Genomic DNA, 21,005 nt, shown 5'->3' with positions numbered 1-21,005 from the left:
TAATAGCAACAACAACAACATTGATAACTACAACATCGGTAGCAGTAACAACAACACATATTGCTATAACGACCACAAAACAGAGAACAATACTTAGAACAAAAAAAAAAAAAAACGATAAAGTAGAAGTACATATATTGGTTATTTCTAGAGATTCCTTGTTCAGATTTGGAGGTAATAATTAAAATATTACTTCAAACTGACAAGATTGTATGGAATGGCAGCAGTAATCTTGTGAAGTAAAACTGTACAACTTTGAGTGACTTTTATAATTTCAATGACATTTTTATTCATTAGTTATCTGCAGTAAATTGTACATAGAAACTTATGGCGTCATGGTTTGGAGATAGAGAAATTTGTGTAAAACAGACACATTCATACACAGTTGCATACATTTGTAGATATGTATAAAATATTTTAAAATGAGGACATTTATATGTCAATGTTATGATTCTGAAATCTTTTAAATGTTTGTTTGAGAACATTTATATTTTCTATAAATCGTACTGTATGCATGTGTGTGTGTGCATGTGTGTGTGTGCATGTGAATGTGTGAGTGCGTGCACACACACACACACACAAACATATATATATATATATATATATATATTTATACATATTCTTTATACATTTACTATTTTACTTGTTTCAGTCATTTGACTGTGGCCATGCTGGAGCACTGCCTTGAAGGGTATTAGTCAAGCAGATTGACCCTTGGACTTATTTTTTTAAAGCCTGGTACTTATTCTATCAGTCTCTTTTGCCAAACTGCTAGGTTATGGGGACGTTAATACACCAACACCAGTTGTCAAGTGGTGAAGTGACGACAAATATGGACAGAAAGGTTCACATACATAGATATATACATATACATACATACATATATATACATATCTATATCTATCTATCTCTCTCTCTCTCTATATATATATATACGATCAGATTCTTTCAGTTTCTGTCAACCAAATCTGCTTACAAGGCTTTGGTCAGCCTGAGGCAATGGTAGAAGACACTTGCCCAAGGTGCCACACAGTGGGACTGAACCCAAAACTATGCGGTTGAGAAGCAGGCTTCTTACCACACAACCATACCTGCGCCATATGTGTGTGTGTGTGTGTGTGAATGATGTAAATAGACAGGTATGGGTATATGGTTAAGAAGATCATTTCCCTACTATGTGGTTCAACGTACAAGTCCCTGGTATGCAACTTTGGCTAAGTGTCTTCTACTGTAGCCACATGGGATTTTCCAATACCTTGTCATTGGAATTTGGCTGATGGACACTCTGAAAAAGGCCACAGTCTGTGTGTGTGTGTGTGTGTGTGTGTGTGTGTGTGCGTGCGTGTGTTTGTGTGTATACACACACACATACATACACACGGATACAGGCAGACACACACATACACATGTGCATGTGTGTGTGTGTATGGGTGGGTCTTTATGTTGAGTTCCTTAATGCCCCACAACATAGGGGTTTGACTATTGAAGATTGATAAAATAAGTATCAAGCTGAAATAAGTATAAGGATCTGTTGCTAAAACCTTTGAATGCAGTGCCCCAGTGTGGCCACATACCAATGTCTGAAAGTAAAAGAGTAAAAAAGAGCAAGAGAAAATGTATTCATATGTATTCCTATTTATTTTTGCATGTATGTGTCCAAGCATATATTTCATACATTTAAGTATAGACCTATATACTGATACACATGCGTGCATATATGTATGTTTATATGCATGTGTGTGTGTGTGTGTGTGTGTGTGTGTATGTGTATGTGTGTATGTGTGTGTGCTTGCATACACATATATTTATGTCAATGTGTGTGATTTGTGTATGAGGGTCTGAAAATGATTGTCTCATTTTAATACCGGGTACATCATCTTTGGATTACTGCGCCAATGTGATCCAATGATTTCATCCCTGAAAGTAACCCAAATCATTGCAATGACCCTTATTAATTCTCCACATTCATTTGATATCATTCTACTTGATGTCACAGAGCAGAGCCACTCCTCTGAGAATCCAGTGATCAGGGTCCTTGTTGGTTTTCAGGAGCAAAGGGAAGATGTATGACAGGTCTGTACGACATGGCTTCTTGTACACTGGGCACTCATATAATATCATACCTCTTGGGCGGTCTGAATTGATGGCAAACACATGTACAACTGGCAGGGGTGTGTAAAGAACTTTAGCTGTTGGTTCTGCTAGGCGGCACTGACGGCGATCCCAGCCAGCTCCATCAAGATATAATCCATGAATGTATACACCTAAATCACAAAGAAAAAAAGGTAACAGAGAGAGTCACAATATTACATACTTACATATATATATATATATATATATATCCATATCTATCTATCTATCTATCTATCTATATATATATATATATATACACACACACACACGAGAGGGTGTTGAAAAGTCCTTGGCTTTGGGTAAAAAAAAATACGGGAGGATCACTTAATTATGATTTTATTCAACATATTCCCCTCTCAGATTCACACACTTATTGCAGCAGTCCTTCAGTTTTTCTAAGCCCTGTAAAAGAACACACACACACTCTCTCTCTCTCTCTGTATATATATATATAGAGAGAGAGAGACAGAGAGAGGGAGAGAGAGAGAGAAAGAAAGAGAGGAAGAAAGAGAGTGTGAAGAAGAAGAAGAGAGAGAAAGGAAAGTGTGTTTGGCTGGTAAGTTTATTAAACTGAACTACACGTAAACACTTATGCATACTGAAAAGAGAACCAGCAAAAGCAACTAAAGTGGTTATAACCAAAGAACTTAATGGGGGATCAAGGAATGTGTTACTAATCTGTGAGAACCAAGAAATCTTCAAAGACTGCTAGACCAAAAGAAGAAAGAGAAAGTGAGTTTACAATGAAAGGACACAGCTTCACACAAATACAAAACTTTGCATTCAAGACAAATTTCATTGACAAATTGTAACAATCTAAACTTTAAAATTATGAGGATTTTTTTTTCTGAAGGGAGTGATTTATCTGTATAAATGTGAAAATAAATCTCATCTTAGGTACAATAAAAGAAAGATGTAAAATTTCTAGAAGAAGACATAATTATAACATTGATATCAAATTTTCACAGAGCCAGCAATTATAGGGGAGGAGATGAGTCAATTACATTGACCCCAATGTTCAACTGGTACTAAATTTATTGACCCTCAAAAGAGTGAAAGGCAAAGTCAACCTTGGTGGAATTTGAACTCAGAATGTGAATACATGAAATTCAACAAAGCATTTTGCCTGGCCTGCTAATGATTCTGTCAGCTCTCTGACCAACATATAATTATAATATTACAAAAACTATAAATAACATTTGCACACTGTTCAAAATAAAATTATAAATTCAATTAATTGAATAATTCACAAGCCTAATATTATGTGCACATAACACCCTTTTTCAAGAAGTCAACATTGTGCTGTTTTAGTCTGGAATTAGAATAGATTAAATGATCGTTACTACATATTACCGTTACTTTGCAAAACTTACAAATAACGTTTTATAGCAATTACAATAACTCAGAACCTCATTTTTGAGAATTAACATAGAATAACTTATTAAATACTTGCTTTGAAAAGGGCCAATCTGTTTATGAAGTATGTCTAAACTTCATTTTGATGTTTGACTAAGTGTAAGCACAAATGTTACTATGAAAAGTATGAATTTTCACCTGATAAACGGAGGTTATCACTGGCCTTTGTCTTTTAGAGGCAAAGGAAAGAACTAAATGTAAACGTGACTGTTCTACTAGAGGCACTAAAGTATGACCTTCAACATTATAACAAAAAAAAAAAAAACGCATTCATAAAAATCTTGCTATAACTTGCAATTCAAGGTCTATTTTTTCACATATCTCCATACTGCATAACATGGGAGTCAATGGGAAAATAGGTTTTCAATTAGAAAATTCCACATCAGACTTTTTCTCTGTAACAGTGGGGATGCCTGAGGTTGTAAAAGAAAACCACAGATTATGGACTGATTTCAAAGCGGAGCACTTATTTGAACAGTCCTATTCATAATTTATACCAGTGATATTGGTTGCTTATGGTAATAGGCCCCAAAACAGGTTTTTATTTCTCATTATAGTCACTGCTAACTATTTAATGAACCATAAATAGTAAAATGTGAAGCCAGTTTAATGAGGATATGAAAGTTAATGTTCTTGTGATATATACCTACCATGTAGTCAGCCTATAGTGTACATGAAACTCTGCATAAATTATGTAATTCAAATGACCAACAAAATTTTTTCCAAAGAAACTAAAAGCAATTGTTTCTATTTTCATCAAAAAAGTCAGAGAAGACAAGTTCCTTTGTTGATATTTTAATTCTAACTCATATAAAGAATGATTTGGTTTTAACAATCAGGATATACAAGGGGGTGCTGGAAAGTTCCTGGCTTGGGGTAGAAGAAAATACAGGAAGATCAGTTAATTATGATTTTATTCAACATATTCTCCTCTCAGATTCACACACTTATTGCAGCGATCCTTCAGTTTTGCTAAGCCCTGTAAAAGAGCTTGGAAGGTTGGGCCTCTAACCAGGCCTTTTGAAATACCCTTAAAGCCAGAAACTTTTCAGCACCTCCTTCTAAATGTGACTGAAAGAATTAACAGAAAGCTATGTTGACCAGCTTTGTGCAGACACAAGATGTTGCTCTGCTGATCAACTAAGCACTGTGTGGGGTCCTAATGAGTAGCATGATCAAATTAACACTTTAGCATTCAGATTTCTTTGTCAAATGAAATGCTTATTTATTCACATTGTTTTGAATTAATCATGCATTATCTTGTAACATCAAGATTTCAATGGTGTGTTTGTATATTTTTAGAATGACGTTGTAGGGTAGGTGTGAGAGATTGGATCTGGTCAGTTTTAACATAAAACAGGTAGAATATTTGGGCCAGATATGGCTGGATTTAATGCTAAAGAGTTAAGCAAATCTGAGCCAGTTCAACCAGAGAATAAATGATCCAGAGCTAGAACATTTTATATGATTATACAAATGAGATTTCAATTCAGATCTGCTGGTCTGTAAATTATACATTTAGTAGCATGTTAGAACTAAAGTTGAATAGATTAATAGTATTAATGATAAGCTGCCATCTTTTTATAGGGTATCAGTGATAATCTGCTGATTAAAGCTACTTGATGACATTAAATGAGAAGATTACAGAATGTTGATACAGGTGACAATAATTACCCTAATTTATTCTGTGTAAAGGGAGGAAAGCCATTTATTAGATTTGAAAATGAAGGTATCCTGGGTGAATTTAAAGAAATTTTGATGTAAAATAATAATAATAATAATAGTAATAATAATAATAATAATAATAATAATAATAATAATAATAATAATAATTCTTTCAGTCACATTTAGAAGGAGGTGCTGAAAAGTTTCTGGCTTTAAGGGTATTTCAAAAGGCCTGGTTAGAGGCCCAACCTTCCAAGCTCTTTTACAGGGCTTAGCAAAACTGAAGGATCGCTGCAATAAGTGTGTGAATCTGAGAGGAGAATATGTTGAATAAAATCATAATTAACTGATCTTCCTGTATTTTCTTCTATGGTAGTGGACAGAGTGAACTACATGTGTTCTATAATTGATGTTGCATGCCTCCTTAGATCAAGGTGAAAAAATAAACATATACAATCCACTTAAGTACGAAATAGCCTGACTATGGAATTTGAAGAAGGTAAAGCTAGTGACAATTACTGTTAGGTCCTTAGGGATAGTATCAGAAGGCATCAAAAGAAATATAAAGGAAATCAGAATAAAGTGCCCAGTAGAGCTGTTACAGAAGTTTTGCTTCCTTGACTTGGCCAAAATAATCAGGAAAGTATTAGATAGTTGAAAAGAACAGATAGCATGGAACCGTAGGCTGCAGGCAACAAGCCTGCTATGTAAGCAAGACTCCAGAAGTCCCCAAAAAAGCAGAATTGAAAATAATAATCTTTTCTACTATAAGCACAATGTCTAAAATTTGGGGTTGATTACATTGTTCGTTCCCAGTGCTTGATTGGTATTTATTCTATCAACTGCGAAAGGAGAAAGACAAAGTTGACCTTGGCAGAACTTGAACTTAGGAGAGATGGATGAAATGCTGCTATGCATTTTGTCCGGTGAGCTTATGATTCTGCCAGTTCACCACCTTAAAAATCAAAAGAACTAATGAACTTAATGTGAACAGTGTTCAGGTGCCTTTACTGAAAGAGCCTATTAATAGAATATTTTTTTTTTATGGATTAGTCAAAGAGGGAGGGCGAACAGATATTGCTACTCTTATCAAGGCTCAGAGACTGTTGGAGGAAATGTGGAAGTTGTCCTTTAATAAGCAACATGGACTGAAGGTTTGCAACAAAGTGGACTCTGCCAAACGCATCCAAAGGCCATCTGGTGCTATTAAATTGTTGTCATCGTCGTCGTCATCATTGTTGCAGTCGTCGTCGTCGTCAGCAGCAGCAACAGCAGCACCACCACCACCACCTTAACACTTCCGCTGTGGAGGATACAACAAAGTACCAGGTGTCTCGGTCCTTTGCCATCTCATCTGAAAAGTTCAAAGTGCTGAGGTCATCCTTCAATATTTAGACAACAAATTATGCCTTCTATTCAAGAACATGAACTGCTTCCACAGATCTAGTCAAATTTTATCACAAAGCTTTAGTCTGCCTGAGGCTATAGAGAAAACACTCACCCAAAGTGTCATATAGGAGTACCGAACCCAAAATGACAAAGTTGGAAAGTAAATTTCTTAATCACATGGCAATGTCTGCAGCTATTAGTGTTAGAGATATAAATAACTTCAAGAATATAAATAACTTCACCAGAAAGCTTTATACAAGTCAGAAACCATTAACTGGGGATGCCAAACAATAGATTCAAATTAAAAAGGAAGGAAGGACAGAAAGAAAGCATGCAAGATAAATAGAAAGAGAGAAAAAAAAACGAGAGAACTGGATGGATGGATGGATGAAAGGGTGGATGGATGGATGAAAGGGTGGATGGATGGAAGGGTGGATAGACAGAGAAGTAGGCAGACAGACAGCAAGACTGATAGATAGTTAGATAAATAAGTAAATGGAAAGATAGATGGAAAGGTAGACCAACAGATAGACAGGTAGATAAATAGATAGACAGACAGAAAAATAGATAGATAGGAAGAAAAATGGAGAGAAAGAGGGTAGAAGAAAAAAATAGACTGTAAATCAAAACAACAGTGAACAATAGGGAGAAAGAGAGATTGTAAGAAGTAGAGATAAAACTACAAATGAATGTTTAAATAAACACTTCAACAAAAACAGATAAAAACTAATAAAAAGAGGTAAAAAAAACTCCTCATTCACAACAACAGCTACAATGTGGAGTGAGCTTCCACAAGATTGCACCACATGCTAGAAATTGCTGCTGATCTCCCTCAAATCATAACATAGTATCATAAGAAATGACGTATACATTGAATAATATAGTCTTAAATAAACTTTGTCTTCAAAAGAAATTAAAAAAAGACATGATCTTTTTGTCTGATCGAGGAGGACATGGAAATAACAGGAACAATGACAAGAATGTTACCTTCTTGAGGGAAAGTATTTATGTCTTCTTTCATGGATTTGGTCACTTCATTATTGAGAACCACAGCATCAAGGGCCCACCCTTTGTGAGCTCTAGTAATTTCCTGCCTCATCGCTGTTAGGAAACCCTTTCAGGAAGAATAAAATATAGATACATGTTAACAGAAAAATAACTATTTTATAAAGTGAGTTAAACATATATTGGTTTCAAATTTTGGCACAAGGCCAGCAATTTTAGGGGAAGGGATAAGTAGTCGATTACATTGATCTCAGTTCTCAACTGTGCTTGTTTTATTGACCCTGGAAGGATGAAAGCAAAGTTAACTGTAACAGAATTTGAACACAGACTAAAGATGAATGAAATATTACTAAGCATTTTGACCTGCATGCTAACAATTCTGCCAGCTCACTGTGGGTTAAACATATATTAAATATATACTAAATGTGAGTTAAACATATATTAAATATATACTAAATGTGTGTTAAACATATATTAAATATATACTAAATGTGAATTAAACATATATTAAATATATACTAAATGTGAGTTAAACATATATTAAATACATACTAAATGTGAGTTAAACATATATTAAATATATACTAAATGTGAGTTAAACATATATTAAATATATACTAAATGTGACTTAAACATATATTAAATATATATTAAATGGTACATCAAAGTTTAATTTGTAAAGGTGGGTCGATGCAGCATTTTTAAACCCTTTCAATATAAAGGAAAATAAAGGAAAAGTAAAACAGATATATGTTAACAGAACAATAACTTTTCTATAAAGAGAGTTAAACCAGTGTGGCTGTGTGGAGGTGCAGGCATGGCTGTGTGGTAAGAAGCTTGGTTCCCAACCACATGATTCTGGGTTCAGTCCCAATGTGTGACACCTTGAGAAAGTATCTTCTGCTATAGCTTTGGGCTGAGCAAAGTCTTGTGAGTGGATTTGGAAGATGGAAACTGAAAGAAGCCCATCATATATATATATATATATATATATATATATATATATATATATATATATATATATATATATATATATATATATATATAGCTATCTTTCTCTCTCTCTCTCTATATATATATATATATGTATATGTATGCATGTCTGTGTTTGTCCCCCACCTTCACTATTTAACAACTGGTGTTGGTGTGTTTATGTCCCCATAATTTAGTAGCTCGGCAAAAGAGATCGATAGAATAAGTACCAGACTTCAAAAAAAAAAAGTACTGGGGTTGATACATTTGACTATAAATTCTTCAAGATCGTACCCCAGCATGGCTGCGGCCTAACAGCTAAAACAAGTAAAAGATAAAAGATATATTGGTTTCAGATTTTTGGCACAAGGCCAGCAATTTCAGGGGAAGGGATAAATAGTCAATAACATTGATCCCCGTGCTCAACTGATATCCGTTTTAATGACTAAGGATGAAAGGCAAAGTTTACCTCAGTGGAATTTAAACTCAGAATGTAGAGATGAATGAAATGTCACTAAGCATTTTGACCGGCATGCTAACAATTCTGCCAGTTTGCTACCTTTGGGAGTTAAACATATATTAAACATACAGGATGGCCCAAAAGTAGGCTTACAGTTATTCAACTATCTCTTTTGCATTCATATATTAACAGTTTAGATCTTAATTATAAAAAAATATGAAACCATTATTCTATGCTAATTTAGTTAATTTTGTCAAGCTCCTTTTTCAGTTTGTAAGATAGAAATTTAGATGTAATAAAATGTTTTAAAAGAAATTTAAAGTGCCTACGTAATAACTGTAAACCTACTTTTGGGCCACCCTGTATATTAAATGTATATCAAAGTTTAATTTGTAAAAATGGGTTGATGCAATATTTTTGAGTGATGCAGTATACTTTAATGAAGCAATTAACTGTCAGCTTTGTGTTTCTATCAACACCATGCTTCTATCAGCGCAGTATTTCAATAATAATAGAAGAGTGAAGGCTAATAGTTCAGTCAATTTTAATTAGTTTGTTAATAAGTAGTTTTAATAATTTTGTATATAATTTTTGGTGCTATTATATTGAATGTGTGTGATTGTAAAGTGTGATTATGTGGATGTGTATGCATGCATAGATATATTTACCTACATGTGTTGGCGTGTGTTGATTTGTGCATTTCTATATGTGTCTGCTTTGGTACATACACAAGTCGTCATTGTTATCGTCATCCTCATCATCATCGTCGTCATCGTCATCATCATCATCATTTAATGTCTGCTTTCAATGCTGGCATGGGTTGGACAGTTAGACAAGCTGGCTAGGCAGAAGACTGCATCATGCTTTGCTGTCCATTTTGGCATAGCTCTTATGGCTTGATGCCCTTCCTAACACAAACCACTCCGCAGAGTGAACTTTCCATACATGGGCAGACGTTTGTTTCTCTGCTTGCATGTGTGTTTGTATATCCTCGTCGTCGTTGTTGTCATTACATCATTTAACATCCATGGTCCATGCTGGTGTGGGTTGCACAGTTTGACAGGGTCTAAAGGTTCCAAAGACTGTATTGTGTTCCCCTGTCTACTTTGGCATGTTTTCTTTGACTGGATGCCCTTCTTAATGCCAACCACTTTACAGCATGAACTAATTACTTTTTGTGGTACCAGCACTGGTGAGGCTGCTATGCAGCTAGCAAGACTATGAGTCCTAAGAAAGGCAGCTTTATGCTAGGAGATGAAGGGATAAAGTTTGAGGAAAAGGGACCAGAGCAATATAAGTTTCTTGTAGTAGAGAAGTTACATGGTTACACACATTTTAAAAGAGAGAGTAGAATGGGGAATGTGATTGGGATGGAGCAGGGAAGAGGTAAAAGTAGTAGAGATGAGGTATCTGAGTGTACTTTCTTTACACATTTGGTAAATGGAAGTGAAAAAGAACAGATGAACTGGAAGTGTGGGTGGGTAGAGATACAAGAGTGAAAAAAATAGTGAATGACAGTGAATGAAAGATAGAGAATGGGTGAAGGGGTAATTATCATGAATGAAGAACAAGTGTTGTGAGGTGGATGTAGTAGTGGGGGGTGAAGAGAAGCAGAATAGTAATAGTAATGAGAAAGAGAAAGAGAGAGAGAGAGAGATGATGATGTATGGTTGGGATGGGCAGGCATATGGCATAGGAGAGTGAGAGACATTTGGTGGTAGAAAAGGAGAGAGAATTTGCTAACACAGGAAAGTGATTAATGTAAAATGTGAGTAGAGAGGACAGTATAAGGATGAAGGATGGATATCAAGTGAAATGAAACAAATTATAAACAAAGCTAAGGCTGTCAAATAAAAAACAAACAAAAACAAAACTGTAAACTTATTTATGTATTAACAAATAATGAAATTTGTACATTTTCACTCACCTGTGGATTAAAGAATCCTGTCATCCAGTAACAACAAGGCTTTCTTTCAAAGAGCCATGAAGAGAATTGACTATTCCTTTCCAAAAGATCAGTAAACCAGAATCCTAGTGTTGATGATTCCCAGGAAATCTACCATAAAAACATTAAGATTATTTAGAACTGTTGATTGATTCTATCTTGTTTCATTTATCATTCTGTCTGATTTACAAGAAACATTCTGGCAATCACTGGCATGTGAACACTAACTGATGCATATCTATTTTCAAATCATTCTATGACAGGCAGAAGAGTACTCAAGACCACAAACTGCGTGCTGACTCAGTATCACATTCATAAATCGTTTGATTTATGAGTGCAATCAACTTCACCTGCTCAATTTCACTGACAAAACTGGGGAGATCCCAAGATTTATGATAGAAGACTAAGCAGCAAAAGTAAAGTTAGCACATCATGGCTTGAAGCAAACTTCTTAACAAAAATATGAAATTTTCAAATATTTTAAAGTAAAATGGAAATAATGCAAATAATGCATATATAGGTTTATATGAAATTTGCTGCTCAATTTGTGCAAAATAAAATCAGATACACTTTGTAAGCCAGTATTACCATGAAACACATCATGATGATATATATATAACCACTATTACTGAAGCCCACTCCATCACTTGAGCTTACCAAACCTGGTAATATGACATACCAAACTAAATCCCCCAAATAACATAACAAGTCAATTGCCATCTCAACTCTCATAAATAAGAATAGTGATGATGATAAAATAGGTTTGAAGTCTTTCATTTCTTCAATAAAGAAATTATATATATATATATATATATATATATATATACATAAAATAACTTTGCATTAAGAAGTGGAACTCAAGATTTTATATCATTAAATTTGAATGCTTTCTACACATTAAATTATTTAAGCCTTTAGCATTTAAACTGGCCATATCTGGCCAAAATATTCTCCTTCTTTTATATTCAAACTGGTGAGATCTAACCTTTCACACCAACACTACCAATATCATTCTAAAAATTAGCAGTTACTTCATCAAAATTGCAAAGCTACAAAACAGTGCTAGATTAATCCAACACAATATAAATAAATAAGCATTATTTGTAAAAAAATTATGTGAATGCTAAATGGTTAATAAATACATCACTTAGTTTTTAATGTCCATTTCTTCTTAAATTTTATAATAGCCCCACTAACATTTTTTTACTACCAGATAACATTAGAACAACAACTCTGAAAACAAATTTATAAGAAAATTTTAATGAAACTGTTGTTTTGATGCTCTTATAATTCTAAACATACTGTGAAGAATTTTTCTAGTATCATCATTGCTGTTATGGTAACTAAAACTTTTATCTAATTCCATAGGAAAAGAGGATTTTATCTCAGTTCCATGAAACACCAAAATACAATTTCTTGTTCATCCCTATTCTGCACTATCTAGTAGTTCTCTCATTATTATCATGGACCCACACTGCCAAGTGACAATAATCCATAGCACAATGCATAGCTTTGACACTAATGGCAACAAAAACTTATGTTCCACTTTCAAGCAGTGTTGTTTGTAGTCAGAAAAAAAATCCATAAAGATAATCAAGAAAAGAAGATTATTAATAGGTTTTTATGGTTGTGGAATTTAATCAGATCTGGATTCTTGAAGAGTCGTATCTGAAATATATTAATATTTGCATGTTTGCATGTTCATAAAGTTTCATATTTCAGAGAAATGTATCTCCTTTATAATTCCCAGTAGAGTAAATATGATCAAATCATAGAAAAATTGCAGAAAGATTACAAGAGATCTCAACCTTTTTATTTACTGTCACTTACCTCACAACATGTTAGTTTTCTATAATTTCTTTTATTTCTTTTATCACAATAATGTTCAGAAATATAGCTAAGGCTAACATCTAATTTAATTTCACTTTTACTTTTTACATATTTTTTTAAAACATTCCTTTTACATCAATAGTATATATTATCAAAATATATAACTTCTTGTATCAAGGGTCCGTTACTGAATTTTCTTAAGTGATTCTTTTTAACAAACACAAAATGATTGCATATCCTGTTACCAGAGATCTTTAAGCATGACTGACCCATCCATTGCCCATAACTATCAACGTACACCAAATACCAAAAGAAGGAAGATTTTCAAAGTTAGAAATACTGGTTTATACAAACTTTCTTCCAAGTATTGGGAACCCTGGCATTAAACATGTTGTCCAAAGCATCTTGTAGTTTCTCACTCATGATTATTGTTCCCTCAATGGCCAGTTTAAGGTCTTTTAATGTTATCCGGACTTCACCAATCACCCTCTGCATTCTGTCTATTTCTTGCCGTAAGAAGATGTTCAGAGGCTGAAGAATACCCATCTTACGTAAACGCTCCTTCACCTAAAACAAGGATTAAAAAGAAAAAAAAAACTAATCACAGTCCAATTGGGTAAGTTAAAGTTACTTTTAATGTCATCACCACCATCATTAGTGTTAGGTTAACCACTATTACTGAAGCCCACTCCATCACTTGAGCTTACCAAACCTAGTAATATGACATACCAAACTAAATCCCCCAAATAACATAACAAGTCAATTGCCATCTCAACTCTCATAAATAAGAATAGTGATGATGATAAAATAGGTTTGAAGTCTTTCATTTCTTCAATAAAGAAATAAAAAGAAAATAATTTTTTCATACCAACTAACCAGTCAGCCAGCCAGTCAGCTTGCCTGAGACCACTTTGGTTCTGTCATATAAAAACATCCAATTTTAAAGTTTTCATATTGAAATTAAAATTGTCTATTATCATTTAAATGGGAGACTCTTATAAGTCACATTGCAAACACAAGATTACTAATGACAATGCTAGTTTTTTTTTTTTTACTAGATTCTTGCAAAATCCACATTGTTTTTCAAATTAATTGAAATACATAAGTAATGTACTTCTGTAGGACACCAGTAATACACAAGTGAAAAACATTAACTACTGGTATGGAAACAATCTAATAAAGAGTGACAATGGTCAAATGGATATAATATTGGTTTCTTGCTTGAAATTTCATGAGTTTATATTGTAACATTTGGGCTGTTTAGTGTAGTAAGATGACACAAAATACTCTGTGGGATGAAATAGCTTTCAATATTAAATTTTGTCCATCCATTTTATAATTTCAAAACAGATACACTTGTTAAAATCAGTTTTATACTAGTGTTAATAGAATATTGCTACAACAAAATCTCTTTACAACAAATTTATGGCCTTCTGCTACTAATAAAACAAGACAGTGTTTGCACTGTGCAGATTCTTTTATAAGTATGGAATTGAATAATTCTTTCTTCCATTTACCTCACAGCAGAGATTGTTGGTAGTGGCTTCATATAATAATAATAATAATAATAATAATAATAATACTTTCTACTATTGGCATAAGGCCTGAAATTTTGGGGGAGGGGTGCAGTCGATTAGATCGACCCCAGTACACAACTGGTACTAAATTTATCTACCTCGGAAGGATGAAAAACAAAGTCAACCTCAGCAAAAGTTGAACTCAGAATGTAGCAACAGACAAAATACCGCTAAGCATTTTGCTTGGTAACGATTCTGCCAGCTCACCACCTTAATAATAATAATAATGATGATAATAATAATAATAATAATAATAATGATAATAATATGGGCACTGCACACATCCTACGCAAAACACTTTCAATACAGTAACCATAAGAGCATCACAGCAAACCACAGCACATACCTAAGGCACACAGAGCTGTGCTCGGTAGTGAAGTGAAAGCACGTTATAAAAATAAAACTACTGAACAATAATAATAACAATAAATATGATTGATCCATCATTTCTGTTTGATTCCAGGATTGTAAAGAAAGGGGATGAAAAATTAAAAATATACAATCCCTTAAAATTTGGTGTAGGAAATCTGTAAAAGTTATGCCTGTAATAATTGGTGCATTAGGAAATGTGAGTAAAGATATAGAGAATTGGTTTAAGAATATTTGAATAGAATATCCTGTAGAGCTTCATCAGAAAGTTTGCCTCTTAGGGATAGGAAAGATTACCAGGAGGGTTTTAAGCACTTGAAAGACTATTGAAAGCTTGTGGATATCTAAGGTGACAGGTAGTAACCAGTTACCCACATAAATTCTATCAGGAATAAGAACAAACCTGAGTTAAATCAATCATAATAATGATAATAATAGTAATGATGATGATGATGATGATGTCAGGAATAGAAGAGCGAAGGTATGTTCTGAGAAAGTCTCATAAATGTAAAACCCCAAGACTAGATTGGACTCCTAATTTCTGGCTATATTGTTAGACAGAAGTGCATAAAAATCTTGTTGTATCTATAACTGTGATCATTCAGAACCTGGAGCAAATACCTGCCTGGCTAACTGAAGAAACAACCTACCTACTACCAAAATTCTTAACAATGTAATACACCATCTCTTTTGCATGGACAATCTGAAGCTGTTTGCAAGGAATGACCAAAAACTAGGAGGGCTACAAACAACTGTTTAGCAAATGACATTGGGATAGATTCTGGCCTTGATAAGTGTACTGAAGGAACTTTTGTACGAGGCAAGCTCAGACAAACAAGATCTATTAAATTAGATATTGACACTACCATCAAGGAACTTGACCCACAAAAAATTTATAAATATCCCAGAATAAAGGAAGGATATGAGATAAGTCATGCCACTATAAATGAAAAAATAAGAAGGGAGTATTAGAGGAGAATAAGATGTGTACTGATGATTGAACTTAAAATCACATTGAAGTCATTAGTACCCAGGTACTTTCAGTAGTTCATTAGAGTTTTAATATCATTAACTGGAATCCTATGGAACTCCAATGCATGGACAGGAAGGCAAGGAAATTATTGACATCCAATAACATGCACCACCTTAAGGCAGACATTGACCTTCTGTACCTACTTAGTAGCAGTGAGGAAAGAACAGCGATGCAATTAGAACTCTACTATAAAACCTCCACTATAGGAATGAACAGGTACCTATCTAGTACAGAGGACTGAATGCTGTAGCTTGTATGCAGACATGAAAGCAGCAAAATGTCACATTCTATTGTGAAGGAGGCTTGTAAATTCACAAGGAAACTTGGCATTAACCCAGAATTAGATGAAAAACCTGAAACCACTTCTACCGTGTAAGCAAGATGAATCAAATTGAGGAGTGGTGGAGCCAGAAGTCCCCACATGGCCAATATATTCTTTGAAGTCAAAATGCTGATGTAGACCAGACAACAATCCATCAGTGGCTGAGGAGTTCAATATTGAAAGCAGAGAATGAAAGTTTCATGCTGACTGTACTAAAGACTAAAGCTTGTTTACCAGAAATTACCAGGCTAACATTCTTTAAATCACTGCTGATCTATAATGAAGATTCTGAAACACATTTGATGAAACAATAGACCTTCTTATTTTGGGCTACGCTGTGCTAACACCAAATGAATATAAAAATCCCCTGATAAGTTAGAACAGTATTTGAATTGGAAAATATGTGGAGAAATACAAAATTGACACCCCTGCTAACTAGTATGAACACCATCCTGAGTTCACTCGGTTGAAGGTAAAATTATCACCATTCTCTGGGATTTTCCAATCAATGCTGAAAGAACAATCCAGATTAATCGATCAGACATAATTACTAATGACAAGGAAGAAAATACTTGTAGACTAATAGATATAAGTGTCTCAGCAGATAAAAAATATATCTGTATGGAATTTGACAAGATTAGTAAATATAAGGGCCTAGAAATTAAAATCCAAAAGATGTTGCATCTTAAAGTGAAAACTGTTCCTGTTTTGCTGAAACAGCAGCCTGCAGAACCAGATATTGTTGTGTTCGGCTGTTGCTCATTGCTCTGCCTTTAAGTTTCTCAGAGCAAAAAGCTCTTTAACTCTCACAAATACAACAACTGGCCTTTTTACTTTTACACTTCCAGTGTAATTGCAAAATCCAAAAGACCTCCTATTTGTATAACTTCACCCTTTTGCAATAATGGGGAGAAGATGGAAGCTGGAGAGGTGATGATGGAGGGTAACAAATGGAAGAAAATAGTGTTGAATGGAAACAAAAGGTATTTAAAATAATTGGCACTCTGTCAGTTATGAAGAGAAGGGTTCCAGTTGATTTGATCAATGGAATAACTTGTTTGTGAAATTAAGGTGCAAGCGGCTGAGTACTCCACAGACATGTGTACTCTTAATGTAGTTTTAAGGGAGATTCAGCATGATACATGAAGAGAGTGCCACCTCCACAATAAAACATGAGGTTCATGGTTGTGTAATTAAGGGCCGCGGCCCTTGGATCAAAGCTGGGCTCTGATATCTAAAATGGATGACTATGTGCTGTATGAAGAAGAGAATTTAAGGATAGATTTTAAGGGATGTTAACGCTCTACTTCATATTCAAATAAGTTGGATATTCTTACTTTTTCCACTGCAAAAAATGTTCCTATCTCAATGTAATGAGCAGAAGATGAGCAGAGTTGAGTGCGAGGAGTCTCTTATCAAAAGTTGGTTGTGTATTCTCACCCTTATGTGAATAGGCCTTTTTATTTTTTGTTGTATTTGTATTTATTCATTTACTTGTATTTGTAAATGTACAACTGTCTTCTTATTCTGTCTGTTTATATCAAACCATCAATATACTCACACACATTGGACTCGCTCATCAATAAAGTAACGGTAGAGTTACCTTTTTGAGTCATGCTGACTCACAAGGGCTGGTTTCCCAATTTCATGGTGTATAAATTCCCCACCTGGATGGGACGCCGGTTTGTTACAGAATTACTCATTTTTACCAGCTGAGCGGACTGGAGCAATTTGAAATGAAGTGTTTTGCTCAAGAATACAACATGTTGCTTAGTCCAGGAATTGAAACCATAATCTTACAATCATGAGTCCAACACCCTAACCACTATGCCACGCATCTCTCATTAATACTAATGAAGTATGAGCATCTTGTTGTTCTGTTGACTGGAGGACCTGTTCATTGAATTAGCATGTGAAGTAGCACACTATTCCACAAACACATGTAGCCTTAATGTAATGCTATAATAAAATCAGCAGAACACAGTGAGACAAAGTTAAGCCTTTGAAGTGAAGGGGCAGGCCACAAATTTCTTAATAGAGATCATTATGGTTCTGATGTTGCAGATGTGATCTGTTCATTGGGAAAGACTAGAACAGAAAACATATCCATTTGATATTGATTAGGTTCATAGAAAAGTTAATTCCCTCCAATGGGTAAAAATGGACCACTGAGTTACAATAAACCACTTTCTGAAGAGAGAATGTAAGAACCACATTAATCTAGTTATATCCACAAACAGACATATGACAATAGTGAATAATATCAAGAGCTTTTTACCTCATGGGGCTTGTAATCATCTGGAAGCTTCTCAAGCATATCATTAGCAAGATTGTATACTACACTCTCTCGTGTTTCACCCCCACTACTGCCAGAATCTTTAGGCTGGATGTTCACAATAGTTGCTAGCATTTCATTGGCTGTGTTCGTTTGATACCTGAAAGGGAGAAAATGATAATGCTGATGATGATGACTAAAGATTTCTTTAATTGTCTGTTAGAAGCAATACAAAATAAGAGTTGTGGCCAGCCAAAATTAAAAGATACAATTGGTACAATATAATACAACAATAAAGGTAACAGGCTCTATGTTAAATTGGATTTATATTTACAATCATATATTCACACACACACACACACACACACGCACACACACACACACACACATGTATGTAATATATGCATGTTTTCTCTTTTACAGAATTGCAGAATTCAAGCCAGTCACTAACAGAATGGCAAGACTCTTTCTTTTTAAGATAGCTCTTGAAAGTTAGTGGTTATTGAAATTGGTTTGTGTGTGTGTGTGTGTGTGTGTGTGTGTGTGTGTGTGTGTGTGTGTGTGTGTGTGTGTGTGTGTGTGTGTGTGTGTGTACTTACATCTAGATAAACTTGCACTTGTATAGCGAGTGTATTCCATATGTATGTGTGATTGTTTACATGTTTTCAGCCCAGGAACTTTACATAGAAAGGGTTGATGGGATACTCTACAAAATTTTCACTGTATCTATCATTGATTGTATACTGGAACCTCACTTTACAAATTTAATTTGTTCCTGAAGGCCATTCATTAGCTGAAGTGCTTGTAAACCAAAACTCTTTTTCGCATAGGAAATTCAAGAGAAAGCATGGCAAATTTGAGCAGAGATGTGCACTGAGCAAAAGCTAGAAAGCAACTGATTCTTTCTCTCTGATACTCCCAGTTTGTTGCCAACCATTGTTGCTAGCTTGTATGTTCATTACTCAAGATACTGTTTCTTGTCTGAGATATTTTATGTTCAAAAACCTGTCATTTGCAAACCGAAATTCCTCTGTATTTGGAGATGTCAATCACTTGGCTCTGCTCCTTTTCCTTTTTGAGAACCCCAGCATTTCTAGGTTTTTATGTAGATCTGTTATGCAATCAAGTAAAAAAAGAAAGCAAAGGGGTAAAAAACCCCTTCGGTCATGAATGACCATGAAACTGCATCTAGAAAATTACCCGCTGAGGTACAAGTTCAGGCAAGGTTGTTTATGAAAGACCAGCAGTCGCCATGCATACCAGCCTCCCCTCTCCATGCCACTGATGTTATCCAAGGGAAAGGCAAAGGCCAATACAGCTTGACACCAGTGACACTGAAACTCCTTTCTACAGCTGAGTGAACTGGATCAACATGAAATAAAGTGTCTTGCTTAATAACACAACACACAGCCTAGTCCAAGAATTGAACTCATTACCTTATGATTGTGAGCCTGATACTCTAACTACTGAGCCATGTGCCTTCACAGTCTATGATAATAGGTATAAATGAAAATATATAAGAGCTGGTGCTTCCTCACAAACTCCTGCACATAGATATTCCCCTTTTTCCCAATTCTTGATGAAACATCCATGTCCACAAGGCAACTGGCTTCTGAAACAGTGCATTACATTTTCTGTTTGTCTGGCCTATAGTGCTTACGTTGGATGCTGCTTTTATTGGAAAGTTCTACTAATATTCTATCTTGAAACATGTAAATACATTTTGGTTCTAGCATGCCTTTGCTATGGTCGTTGAGTAAATCCTTCCTGTGTGTAGCATGAAAATTTTAATGATAATGTCGTATCTCATAGGAAGGTAGTGGCTTGTGGATAATTTCTAGATGGCCGCAGATGAGACAGGTAATACCTTCAGTACAGGTATGACACAACCAACCATTTTCTGAGACAGTGTGACAAGCCTAGAAGATCCTTATCTCTTGATCAGGTATTTAGTAGCTTTCTCTTGTTCTTGGATAGCAAAGACTTAGCTTTCAATACAAACTGTGATCTATTTATTGCATGTCCAGAAGAGGCTACTATTCCTGTTCAACATTGTTGGTATTCTTTAGTGCTGTAGCTCATCTAATCACATTACACCAGAGTTGTGCTGCTTGTTTATGTTGTGTGGAAGCAGAACACCACTATGGTTGGCTCCTAATGGACTGTGCCACAATATAAATGGACATATGCAGAGAACCCCAGCAGAGTAAAATCGAGAGTTGTGTATAGATGAGGGTTATTACCAGTATCTTTGTAAGGACATTATTATTACTATTCTGTTATGTCGTACGTGGAACATGTGATACAACAGTTTACATTCCTGTTTCTTCCCCAAAATTACTATTAATTATCTTAAAGTAAAGGGAGCATTTACAACCTTGGTGGTGAGGCTTTTCATACTGTGATATAGATTGAATGGGTTAGATGAGTCCTTTCAACCCAGTGTCTTACCATTTATTGCATTCTTTTGTCATATCTATATAATATAATATAATATAATATATGTATATATATATATATATATATATATATATAACATAATATAATATATACATACATACACACACACACACACACACACACACATATATATATATATATATATATATATATA

At 34.6% G+C, this 21,005-nt stretch overlaps 1 protein-coding gene across 1 annotated transcript in view; it reads right to left on the bottom strand.

The window, feature by feature from the left end:
- Positions 1-265: 265 nt before the first annotated feature.
- The window catches only part of LOC106877714 (dynein axonemal heavy chain 5), a 444,169-nt gene continuing 423,429 nt past the window's right edge, over positions 266-21,005 (bottom strand). The window contains exons 80-84 of the mRNA XM_052971252.1: positions 18,395-18,551; positions 13,170-13,382; positions 10,968-11,096; positions 7,591-7,717; positions 266-2,264 (exon numbers count right to left, since the gene is read on the bottom strand). Of these exons, the coding sequence (XP_052827212.1) occupies positions 1,981-2,264; positions 7,591-7,717; positions 10,968-11,096; positions 13,170-13,382; positions 18,395-18,551 (910 nt within the window). The 3' untranslated portion in view covers positions 266-1,980. The remainder of the gene's footprint in view (positions 2,265-7,590; positions 7,718-10,967; positions 11,097-13,169; positions 13,383-18,394; positions 18,552-21,005) is intronic.

The sequence above is a fragment of the Octopus bimaculoides genome, chromosome 10, assembly GCF_001194135.2.
Source record: "Octopus bimaculoides isolate UCB-OBI-ISO-001 chromosome 10, ASM119413v2, whole genome shotgun sequence".
Lineage (NCBI taxonomy): Eukaryota > Metazoa > Mollusca > Cephalopoda > Octopoda > Octopodidae > Octopus > Octopus bimaculoides.
Note: the sequence above shows the minus strand (reverse complement) of the source record. Positions and strands in the feature narration are given on the sequence as shown.